The sequence below is a fragment of the Telopea speciosissima genome, chromosome 2 (assembly GCF_018873765.1).
Source record: "Telopea speciosissima isolate NSW1024214 ecotype Mountain lineage chromosome 2, Tspe_v1, whole genome shotgun sequence".
Classification (NCBI taxonomy): Eukaryota; Viridiplantae; Streptophyta; class Magnoliopsida; order Proteales; family Proteaceae; genus Telopea; species Telopea speciosissima.
The window spans coordinates 75598249-75611403 of record NC_057917.1 but is presented as its reverse complement, the minus strand read 5'-3'; the positions used below and the strand labels follow the sequence as shown (position 1 = coordinate 75611403).

At 36.9% G+C, this 13155-nt stretch overlaps 1 protein-coding gene across 7 annotated transcripts in view; it reads left to right on the top strand.

Annotated features, from left to right (window-relative positions):
• The first annotated feature begins 1504 nt into the window (after positions 1-1504).
• Positions 1505-13155, top strand: part of LOC122650265 (putative hydrolase C777.06c) — a 60000-nt gene continuing 48349 nt past the window's right edge. For all 7 annotated transcript variants that reach the window (XR_006331405.1, XM_043843626.1, XM_043843629.1 and 4 more), the window contains exons 1-6: positions 1505-1717; positions 2357-2492; positions 4078-4205; positions 5575-5722; positions 5816-5921; positions 10413-10471. Coding sequence is in view for 6 of the 7 variants with exons in the window: in XM_043843626.1 (XP_043699561.1) it covers positions 1512-1717; positions 2357-2492; positions 4078-4205; positions 5575-5722; positions 5816-5921; positions 10413-10471 (783 nt within the window). In the remaining variant the exon portion in view is untranslated. The remainder of the gene's footprint in view (positions 1718-2356; positions 2493-4077; positions 4206-5574; positions 5723-5815; positions 5922-10412; positions 10472-13155) is intronic.

The window sequence follows — 13155 nt, the reverse complement described above, 5'->3', positions numbered from 1 at the left end:
AGTCAATTAAGGGTGTCAATTTGGGATCATAACTAGAATTGTCTTGCTAAAACCCAATATCCGACCGACCAATTAATATATAAGATGGTATTGGGATTTGATTTTGATACCAAACAATATATGGGACGAAACGGTTCTAGGACGAGATTCCTAACGGTACCAATATCGAAACACTAGTTAGGTATCAGATTGAATCGAAACCGTCAGCATTATTTCAAAGGATATATTTCATGTCCATGTGTTCAACTTTTATAGCTATATTTTGATATAATTGAGTGGTATTTTCTCTTATGAAAGTTAGAGGTAATGGACCTTTAGTTTTGTTTTTTATTTTTGGTGAAAGAGAATTTTATTTCAAAAACCGGGAAACACTCCTTGAATTCGAAGCAGAAACATTAGAAAACAAGGGATCAGAATTGGGCCAAACCATCTTTCCCGAAACGGATAGGGCCCTCTTGGCAAGGCTATTTGCTACAGAATTAGCAGTCCTTGGAATATAACATAAAACACAAAACTTGTTTGGTGAAAGCATTGATTATATCGGGGGTTTGTTTATTTGATTATCATTAATTCTTAGTTATCATTTTGTTTTATGGAAATTCTTGGTTGTTATTTTGATAAGCTTACATGTGATCTAAGAGAGTTTGAAGAAGTAAAATCATAAATTTTATCATGGTTTTGTATTCTAGTTTGTTTTCTAAAATAAGGGGTAACCTTAGATCTTGTGATAATGTAAAGATTTACAACACTAAAAATGGAATCATCTAGTTAGGAAATAGGAACTATTGAAGGTTTTTTTAGTGCCTAGAACGGTATAAGAACCGATACCATCTTGTATTAGTTAATATTGATCTAACAGTGGTCCTGTTATCTAAACGAATGGTACTGGGATTTGATAGATTTGGTACTAATACCGGTACAGATCTGTTACAATTACCGAGAACCATTCCGTAGAATAGGTTAGGATTTAGTTTCCTTGTCAAGCACTTCCTCTCGAGGCCGGCTCAGGTTCACGTACGAGAACATTCTGGTATGCTCCTGATGGAATCCACAAAATGGGGTCAACAAAATGGCATACGAGATGGTTCTCCTACGTAAACCTAAGCCGAACTCCTTCCTCTCATTATTTAGCGGTCCAACCAACCCGACCATCCTACTGATTGGGATCTACTCAGAATATTCCAATCATAGGATAAATCATTCAATGAAAATGGCCGATCCTCCGTTACTACCTTAATATAAATAGATTCCATTGGGTTGGCAACTTGGCATCAGTTGCTGGGCCCATTTCCAAATCCAAGGGTGAAGGTAGTTTACACACTTACCTGGAAATGATTTAGCCTTTATAGAATGTTAACCGTTGAGCGTCTGTCACGTGTAAAAGCATCCCCGCCGAGACCGTTGGCTTTCGCCGCCAGATTCCACCTATATAAATGTATAAACTTACGTACTTTATACGCTATGAACGGCTCTCTTCTGGTCACAGAGGATCTCTGCGACCAAATATCGAAATGGAGACAGATCTTACCGATAATGGGAGCTGCACGGTATCTCAATCGAGAGATGATCGCCATGGATCTTCTGCTTTGATATTCTTGGGAACTGGTTGTTCGAGCATGGTTCCAAATGCATTGTGCTTGATTCAACCCTCTGATTCGCCTTGCAGTGTATGCACCCAGGCCCTCACTATCCCTCCCGAGTGTAACCCTAACTACAGGTTCGTAGATTTCATGTTGAAATGATTAATTTTTAGGGTTTTAGTTGGATAAACTTTTCTAATGTTTCCGGTTGGGAATGTGTGTGTCTAGCTTAGTTTGCGATACGGATATGTACTGTGATTGAAGCTTAGGTAGTTTGGGTTGGTTCAGTGGGTGTGTGATTTTGGAAAAATGTGAGAGGTGGTTGTTGTGACTTTTATGGCAATAGACATATTCCGTGGATCTGTTATATGGCTTGTGTTAATCTTCCAATGATCTTTTTCATGGGCGATGTATTGGATGCATTAGATTGTTGGATACTGGATCAGAGGATAAGTTATCCTCTCTCCGTATTAATTGAACAAAACAAGCAAGTATGAGGGCATTGGGTACTACCTTGACGCAGGTTCAACTGAGATGTTTTAAGGGTTTAACTGTGGTGAAAGATTGACCTACTCACAATTCCCTCACCACCCCATCCCACCCCCCCCAAAAAAAAAGAAAAAGAAAAAAAGAGAGAGGAAATAAATAATGCAGGATATGTAAAGAGAAGTGTTGGAGTTTAAAAACCGATGGAAATATGTTTACATTGTTGATGTTGCTTTGCTAGCCTTCTGTAGCTAAGGATTAGTGGAACTAATGGGTTATTAACTTTACAGGTGCAATACTTCACTTCTTATTGATTATTGTCATGATGATCGTGAACACAAGTATATATTAATTGATGCTGGGAAGAACTTTAGAGAGCAAGTAATTCGGTGGTTTACCTGCCATAAAATTCCTCAGGTGGATTCTGTGAGTTTCTATCCCTATACTGATTTTCTCCCCTGTACAGTTTTCTTAATTTCTATAATCAGTTGAATAAATATATCTTTCATGATATAGTAGAAATCATAACTTACGATACAGTAGAATGGCTTATAAAATCTCAGGCTAACTTGGGTTTGGATTTTTCTTAATGCAAATTCATCTACAGATTGCATTCAATTCCAAAGTCCATCATTAGCTCTGACACCCCCCCCCTCTCAAAAACAGCATGCATGAACGCACATTGAAAATTTTTGCAAGTGATGAGAGACTTCCCCACCCTTAACGTGGGGTACATTTGGCCTCAACTGCTCAGCTAAATACATAATGAAATCTGGATAGAAAGGTGCTGGGCTACAATGTTATCATGGTGTTGAAAATATCAACACCAAAACCATTTCACTAAAATCCTGGAAGTCTTGTGCACATGAAGAAATTCCATGTTCGGGATTGAGATTTGTGCAATATTTGTATGAATCTTGTGATTTCATGTGCATCAGGTCTACCACGTGATGGTTTATGAGCCTTTGTTGTGACATTCATGCTTTGCTTGTGACCAGCTCTCTGAGGTAATGATTAGAATCAACTACTAGAGTAGGTGTCTAATCTTTGACTGAGGGAAAAACTGATTGAGGAGTTGGATATTTACAACATGTCTGAGAGAGATATGTCTCATTAGAGGGGAGGACAAAATTTGGTGCTGGGTTATACATTTTGAGACAAATAGTCTCATCATATATTGTACATTATGAGTTCCTGATTTAATAGGCTCAAATCAACCTTGAATGGATATGTTCGATTAAATACATCGATTTTTCTTTTTCTGTTTTGTGTTATCTTTACCAGATCTTTTCAAAATGAAATCTGGGATTTTCTTCCCTCGTTGAGTTTTTTGTTTTTTTTCATCATCAGGTTTCTTCTGAAAAACTGGAAATACCAACTTTATTTCACTATTATCAAAAAGATGCCTTTTAATTTTTCTCCTCATCCTTTGTTCTTCGGTCTGGGCCTCTGGAGTTAATTTGGTGTTATTCTTGCTGCCATTTCTTTTTGGATTTTTTTTCCCTTTTATTTTATCTACCAGAGCTGGTAATTGATTTTGAAGTTTCATTATGTTCCCCCCCTTTTTTTCTGGTTGGCTGGGGCTCTCCTGCTTCTGATGGGAATTTTTGTTATTTGCATTGTTTCTTTTTTTCGTCGTCCTCTTTTTCTGTTTATTGATTACATGTGGATCTCATCACTTTGTACTTATATTGTTTTGGTGTCCTAAGAACTCAGCGTATAGCTATGAACAATAGTTACATTTTAAAATTGATTAATTTATTTCATGGTTGTTACCTCAGAAAGGAATTTAAAAAAGGAAAGATATTAAGACTGCTGCTATGGAAAATTGTTTACCAAGGGAGAGCAGCTGTGCATTAATTCCCTATTTGTTCTCGCTGTAGTCAAGAATATATATTTTTTCTTGTCATATATTTCATTCAGTAGCATATATTCAGCTTTCATAATAAATTGACCCACCCTACTGAGTGTTTAATTAACTTTATTTATTTATTTTTTTTTATCAATGCAGATAATTTTAACTCATGAACATGCTGATGCAGTTCTTGGCCTGGATGATATACGTGCAGTACAACCTTTTAGTCCGACGAATGACATTGATCCCACTCAAATTTACCTTACTCAATTTTCCATGGACAGGTACCTGATGTTCCTACTTGGATATAGATATTATTTTGTTCACATTTTTCCATCCTCAAGTATCTTGATTATAGTTGTCAAGGCAATCCAAGGCAGTGGCCAGGTGCCCTAGGCATGCAGAGAAGAAGAAGAAAGGGAGAAAAAAAAAGTAGTAACAAGAATATGAACAGAGGAATAGAAACAGAAACAGAACTTACCGATGGCAGTTGCCGGAGTCATGGGAAGTTGCAAAAGGGCGGAGTAGCGGAAATATCGATTCAGCCCTCTCTTCTCCCCCTTTTTTTTTTACTTTTCTTTTCCTCACATGCATGATTCCATGCATCTCATTGTACCAAAACTCTATACTCAAGCCAGTAAAACAGTTGGAAAAAGAATCAACTTTATATAATCTTAAAAATAACAAAAAGTAGACCCACACAATGCGTCTGCCCAGGTCACGTGGTGGGTGTCAAAAGTGTTGCCTAGGTGAAAAAAGGCAGGCACCTTTTGTACATACAAAAAGGCGACATCACACCTAGGGTAGCCAGAAGCTCCTTGACAATAAAAGAAATAGGTAATTCTTTAATAAAATTTACAGGGGAGGAGGCAATTCCTCACTACAGAAAATGGTACATGGATAATTTAACCGGCCTGGGGATATATTCTGTGATCCCCTCTATTGAATAGTTATAATCTATTAACCTGATACACTAATAGTAGAAAATTTTCATACAATATATTGTCTCATGCATTTGTTTGACTGGTTGAATTTGCATCCATTAGTAATTCAGTGACCTTAAAATGATTTTTCATATTTAAAGTAAGAGAATTATGTACAGACGCTCAATAATATGAGTTTTCTTGTGGGTTGGTCAGCCCAATGCACCCAACAAGACACTACTGATATGAACTGTGGTTTTTCCAACCCAAAGCCAGCCACCATTATGTCCAGCCCATCCAACCCAGAGTTGAGGTGGTTCAGTTAGCTTTGTGTTGATCCCAGGCTTGGTTGCATCCCTCCTTGTGAATTGGTTTGAGTTGCAGTCATGGCTGCGTACATTATGACCCTCCTCAAACCCCGCAGTGGCGGAGCCTCGTGCACTGGGTACGCCCTTATTTTTTGCAGTCATGTCTAGATGTCTCTGATAGACTGTTAATATGCTGTCAATGTACTACTATTGGTTTGGAAAATAACCGAGTCCCCTATATTTGACCATTTCAAGTTTGCTTCGCTGATTTAATCGGGATTTTGTTCAATTTATCTTTTCATGCTTTCAATGATTCTTCTCTCCCTACCCTACGCTAATAAAATGAGAAGAGATGACCCTGTAAGTTATGATGCAATATTTATGTATCCTCTATTTTGACATTGTACATTATGTCGAAACAGCATTGCACAAAAATTCCCTTACTTGGTCCAGAAAAAACAAAAAGAAGGCCGAGAAATTAGGCGGGTTGCGCAGCTTGACTGGAAAATAATTGAGGGTGACTGTGACAAGCCATTTGTTGCATCAGGCCTACAGTTTGTTCCTTTGCCAGTACTTACTCCAATTCTGTCTCTCTATTTTGATGTTTAATAGTTGGTTGTTTCCTCCATGCTTTGCTGTCTAACTGATTATTTTTTAATGCAGGTGATGCATGGAGAGGATTATGTTTCCTTGGGTTTTCTTTTCGGTGAGAAATATCGAGTAGCATATATATCTGATGTTTCACGTTTTCCTCCAAGTACTGAATATGGTAAGTCTGCTTTAGATTCTCTGGCTTTACTTTTCTCTATTACTCTTTGCTTATCTTGATTCTCCACATGGACCACATGCACATGAAAAGTAAATAGATAAGCCAAAAGGATAATCAACCAATAACAAATCAGTATGCATGATGCAGCATTCTGCAGGACTATGGAGCTAGTTGTTATATCCAGAGGGTTGATGAGGAAAGTTTTCCATGTATAATATTAACTTTATTTGACCGTCTCTTCCAGAGTACTAATACTCCCAGAAGATTACTAGCGGTTTAAAAAAAAAAAAGAATTCATATGATAATCTTTCAATAAATTTTTTTTTTTTTGGCTAAATTTTCTTGGCACGTGGATTTCTACAATATCTAATATTATCACTGTTATTATATTATTTTTGCTATGTACCAGTTTGGCTCTGATATATTCTTACAAATCCTGTATCAACAGACAAAACTTAGTAATGAAGCAAGCTTGCATCTTGATCCATGAAAATTTTATCTTGGCACATTAAATATATATGTACTCAGGACATTTTTATAAATAATTGCCATCCGATGCAAACATTTTCAGGAATCTACTTCTATTGTTATGGTTTCTTTGATTTTATGATTCTTTCCTACTTTTTTGATAAAATAGGATAAAAAGAATACTTCACAGTGTTCTGTTCTATCCAAAATTTCTTCCAAACATCTGTCTTCCATTTACAATGGATGGTTCTGTTGAATAGATTTCATGACATTGCTCCCCATATCTGCTCTTCTGATTCCAATTGCTTCTTGATCATGCTGATTATGTGCTCTATCATATTGAAATATCAATTGACAACTTTTCCCTCACCCAGTCAAAAGGCCTAATCGCTTACCTTACTTGATTCCTCCATTGTGGGGTTTTAGCAAATCAGAACCTAAATTTTTTTTTCCTTGTTACTAATTTCAAACCCCGAATATGGGAAAACCATTGTTTAATGGCTTTGGTAGTTTCTGCTATTACATTTTCTTGCTGATGTGAGTGTGATCTACTACATTAAAGTAGAACAGTTCTTCTATCTGATATGAGTTCTTTTTTTACTGTTACACCTGAGTCAGCGGTATGACACCTGGATTTTTTTGTAGCCTGAATTGTCTATCCCTCAGAATCATTCTATCAGCTTGAATGTTCTACTACCAGTGGGATCCAAACAATTTTGGGTTAGACTGCTTTTCATCCTTAATGGTCAAGATCTGGATGGTCAGACCATGCGGTCCAGATTTATCTTACTAAGCGTGATTTTTATCTAATTTCCTTTTACTGAAAGGTTGTCTAGAATAATTCATCGAAGGAAAAAAGAAAGGATTGTCTACAACTAGGGATATCATATAATAGAGTCTATTAGATTTGGGAGATTAAATATTTTAATTGAAATTCTTCTAGGGAGAGGGTTTTGTGGACAGGCATGCCCATAAGGTGGCTGTGGAGGAGCCTTTTCCATGTGGCAAGTTGGATGAAGCTGAAATTTTGTGGGCATGTAGATCCAAAAGCCCCTTCTCACATTTCAAGTTTCAGCCTGACTTAGTTGGCCGAGTGGGAAAATAATGCGTTGAAAATCCAGGACTATCAATAGGGTGCGTGCCAATACTTGGACTATCGAGAGACTGCTGCCAATACATGGGAGGGTATGATTGATTTGATTCTGAAATTTTCCATGTGGCAAGTCGGATGGGGCTGAAATTTTGTGGGCAGGTAGATCCAAAAGCCCCTTCTCACATGTCAAGTTTCAGCCTGACTTAGTTGGCCGAGTGTGAAAATAATGCGTTGAAAATTCAGGACTATCAATAGGATGCATGCCAATACTTGGACTCTCAAGAGACTGCTGCCAATACATGGGAGGGTATGATTGAATTTGATTCTGAAATCTGCCACATGATGTATCTGGACTTTTCCTGCGTTATTCAACAGTTTGAATTGCTAAGTCACCCTTCCACATGAGACAAAAAGGTCTTCCTGTCCATATTACCTTATAGACGTTCCAATCCATAAAACCTTTTGCTTCTTTTTTTTTAACAAGTTTAATTATCATTTCATGGAAAAAATTTCATTCATATGATCGAATCTATTATTTTTTCTGAGTTCCTTTTGGTTCTTTGTTTTCCTTTTCTTGATTTTTTTGTGGAGGCGACTCCCAACTTCAGCTTGGAATCTCAACCTTACATGAGGCAGTTCAGAGTTCTAGATAGGAATCCAAACCAACTAACAACCGGAATCAGTATAGAAGTCTATAGGACTAGTATAGGATCAAATAGGCAAAAAGTAGGAGAAATTTACTAACTCAAGATCCAACGACCAGATCTGGTTGAAATTCTGGTCAAGTAGAAGGCTTAACCCAAGAATCTTGAAAATCAGGTACGATATAACAAATGATATCCGGTTTGCTTATCTCTCAAGCTAAGTTCAAGAACCGTAGAATCTCAGCAGAATCTGATGATCATAATTGAAGAACAGTTAAATAAATATGTAATAGATCTCTGACAACCTGATATGGAAGAAGAAATTCAGTTTCAGCAAAGATATAAAATCAGATTTAGAGGTTGCTGTAGAGAGAGAAGAAATCAGGGAGAAATAGAAGTTAGAAGAGTAATAAGAAGAAAGGATTGAAGAGATATCAGTGGGAACTAGAAGAAGAAGACCAGATGAAAACAGACGGCCAAAACTGGAATACCAGACAATGTTTTCATGGCTCAATAACACCGCTATGGAGCATTCTTGACTGCATCATTACCATTTCATCCTTCTGCATTTTCTCTCTACTATGCCTACCCTATGAAACAACCACTTTTTTGAGGATTTTTTTTGGCCTATAATAATTAAATCTTTCTTTACAACAGTTTTTGCAACAATTGGACCTGAAACCTATGTTAAAATCTCAACCTAGACATTCATTGCTTCCACCACCTTACTTTAGCATAGACATAACTGGTAGATCTGAATCTAATCAGTCGGAAACCGGATAAAGCCTCAATTTATTATGTCCGGTTACCTAGTGCACCTGTGGTGTGAGAAATTTTTGTAGCTGGTGGGCTCAATCTGATCTTGATGGTACAACAGTAAAACAGTGGATATCCAAAACTACAGTACAGTATTTATACAAAAATAAAGCCTACTGGAGGGTATGCAGTATGCTTAGGGGTATGGGGACACATCAATTGATTAGTGAGATTCGACAGCAGCAGGAGTATCTAGGGTTATTCTTTTTTCAATAACTGTGGTTCTCTTGATAAGATTGCCTAAGATGGGGTAGAAGGTTTGAAGGATATCATGAGGGCTGATTTTAGTATCATGAATGAGGAGAGACAAAAAACGAACAATGGGTATTCAGGCATGTTTTCACTGAGGTAAAGACTTCTTAGCTTTGGTTCTGTGGTAAAGCGAAACTGCACATTATTCTCATTCATTAAGGATGACATATTCTTCTTGGAGGACATAGAGTCTTGGGTTGTTTTCTTGATATGGGTTTCTTTGGGTAACTGTGTTTCATACACCTCCTTCCTCTCATTTAGCATGCTCAAAAGAAAAGTATACCTCCTTTCTTAAGAAAAAATATACCTACTTTCTTATTAGTTATATAAGCTGTGAATTAGTTCAGAAATATATCTTTTAACATGAAAAATTAGTTGTTAGGACTAAGAAAGTGTGTGTGTGTGTGTGTGTTTGGTTTCCTAAGGTTATCGTGTCAGTTACTGATGCAATCTGAAAATCCAGATTAAGGATCTTAGATGCAAGCAGGCCCAATAATCAAATCTGTGATCAAATCTGAGATAAAGGAAGCAACTGCGTTGTTAAAGGAAAAAATCAGATTGATGGAAGGGGAGGGAAGAGAGATGAGATGGATCTTCTTGGGAGGAAGAAGAGACAAGAAGAGAACAAAAGAGAAGAGAAGAAATCAGGTTTGGGATAACAATCCCTTATGCACTGCTCAACAGCACCAAAACTCTTAAAAAAACACTCATTCTTTACTCAAATCATCTCTAATTGATGGGGGATGTATTACATATATATAGACCTTCTAAAAGTCCTAATTTGATTCATAAAAGGACTCCTAATCACTCTAATACACTCTATAAAGTAAATAAACTCAACAGAAATCTATCTAGCTATTAAGTACCCTAATCTAATTTAAACTCTCAATTTAACTACTAATCCCGTATACTAACATTATCCCCACTTTATGGGCTTATAAATTAGGTCCATGATATCAGTAAACCCAAAAATAAGAAGCCCAAGTCTATTGAACCCAACCATGGGCCAAAATAATTTCTTTTGAGGCCCAATTGACCCATTTGGACAATCTTGACTGCATCAGTTACATTTTAGCAGTACGGTCGTATGGGTGACTGATTTGTGTCTGTTTATTCATGTTACATTGGCATGTAGGCCTTGAAGTGATGTTTCCATGGTACTTAAGTAATATATCTCTTCTTCGTAGTGTTTCTTAAGACATTTTTTTGGTTCTGCAGTTATTTCAAAGTCTGGAGCTGGACAGCTGGATCTTCTTATCCTGGATACTCTATACAAGGTCAGTTTTAGGTTTTAATGTGGTTTGGAGCTGCTACTGGTCCTGATACTTTTTTAGGTATTTTTGTCTTTGAAACCTGTAAATATATACTTTCTCTCTTTATGTTTCTTGACACAGGATTCCTGTCCGTTGTCACAGACACAGGGGCTGCAATAAAACAATATCTAACCCAAAATATATCTGCAGTCACTTTGAGAAGGAACTCCTAATCCAGTTTTTATCTAATACGAGTTGATTAATCATTAATGTGGTTAGAAGATTTCTATTGGAAGATGGATGAAGTATTGCAATGGTTTTTGAAATTCAATCTGTTCGTCACAGTATGCATTCTAGGTTGATAATGCATTCCAAGAAATCATACCAACTCAGCATCTTTGTTTTTTTCTTCTATTATTCTGTCTTTGCAAGGATCCATATAGCTGACTCCATTTAGTTGGGATAAGGCTGAGTTGTTGTTGTTGTTGTTATCATCTCGTCTTCTCAACCTCAACGTTTTGTGGGTCCAGGCCCCACCCCTTGAAAATCTTAGCTCTAAATTGTCGTTAAAGAGAATGGACTATACATCTATACTTTGAAAGTGTTTGGAATCGTACAGTGGACTTTTTGTAATTAAATCTGTTTGGTATGATTTCTTTGAATGCATTCAAAGAATGCATACCAAAGTCTCCCCTATGAATCGGAAGGGTTCATAATCGTAGGTCCACTCATGAGGTTTCTCTTCCTCTCTCCATCCCTCCTAGATACCACCCTCAGCTGCAGGTAGATCACTCTCATCATCCAAAATCCTCTTCCAACAATAATTACACTGTTTTCTGCTTGTCATTATTAATGGGTAAGCCATGTCTCCATGCAATATCCCCTCCCTCCTCAGCCATTATGCAACCTTCTTACATTGTTGCATCAAGAATGCTGACACTATTAACTTTTCTGCTTCAATTAACACTTCTAAAACAACAAGAAAGCCATCTCTTAATTTTCCCCAAGTCATATTTTTTTTTCCAATTTTTTTTTTAATTTTTAAAAATAATAATTACCTAGTTAACAAATATTAGGAATGGAATAACACATTAATAATCACTTTTAGATAATAACACACCAACAATTGCACACATTTTCATGATTTTTAGGCCAAACAGAATTTTTTCACTATTTTATTTTTATTATAAAAATAAAAAATAAAAATAATTGAATCTTTGGGCAGAAAATTCAAAGATACTCTGTGCCTCAGTATGCAAAATCGTAAGACAAGGGAGCTTATTGGCCCTAAGATAAGGTTGTGGAACTTAAAAGGAGAACTCTTGAATTCACTCATGGATAAAGTGGTCAAACAAGGAATGTGGGACTTGAGGGAGACACTAACACGATGTGGAATGGGATGACCACTTGTATCAAGTAGGTGGCTAAAGAGGTTCTAGGAGAATCAAAAGCAAAACGTCAATCCCCTAGGGAGACTTGGTGGTGGGATGAGGAAGTGCAAACGGCCATTAAGACTAAGAAAGCTAGTTTTAAGACTTGGCAAAGGACTGAGGAATGTAGAGGATCTAAAAAATTATAAATTGACTAGAAATGAAGCTAAGAAGATTGTGGGGAAATCAAGGGAGAAGAAGTATAAAGATCTCTACCTAAACACAAAGGAAGGGGAAAAAGCTATCTAGGAGATAGCTAAAATGAGGGAAAGAAAGAGTAGAGATCTTGATCATGATCAATGTATTAAAAGTGAAAATGGTAGAGTACTAATAAATGATGAGGACATTCAGGAGAGATGGTCAGGATATTTCCGCAGCCTACTAAATGACATATATTCGGGCAATAGGGCCTCTGAAGACTACACCAACCATCAAAACACTTCATGTCGTAGATATGTACGTTAAATTAGGGTGAATGAAGTAAAAAAAAATTGTAAGGAAGATGAAAGTGGGCAAAGGATTGTGTGGCCTAGCTTGGTTAATCAAGCTGTTGAATAAGATTATGAGCACAAGGACTATGCCAGCTGAATGGAGGAGAAGCTTTGTGGTCCCAATCTACATGAATAAAGGTGATATTCAGGATTGCAATAACCATAGAGGCATAAAACTAATGAGCAATACTATGAAGTTATGGGAGCGAGTTATTGAAACCAACCTAAGACAAGAAACTACTATCTCAGAGAACCAATTTGGTTTTATACGAGGAAGATCTACGACAAAAATTATTTACTTACTTAGGAGGCTCATGGAAGGATTCAAAGAGTGCAAGAAGGACCTCCATATGGTCTTTATTGACCTAGAAAATGCGTATAACAGAGTCCCTGGAGAGTTAATATGGCTTACTAGAGAAGAGAAGAGTGTCAGTAAATATGTAAACATAATCAAAGATATATATGATGGTGGGGTGACTAGTATAAGAACCGTGGGAGGGTAAGGTACCGAGTTCCCAATCTCAAATGGGTTATATCAAGGATCGACCTTAAGCCCATATTTGTTCGCGCTCATTATGGATGATTTAGTGAGAGACATTCAAGATGAGGTTCCTTGGTATATGCTTTTTGCTAACGATATTGTTTTGGTGGGTGAGACAATAGCAGGGATTAACGCCAAGTTGGAATTATGGAGATCAACTTTGGAGTTAAAAGATTTTAAGATAAGTAGAATGAAGACGGAGTATATGGCGTGTAACTTTAGTCACACGAGGATGGATAATGAGGC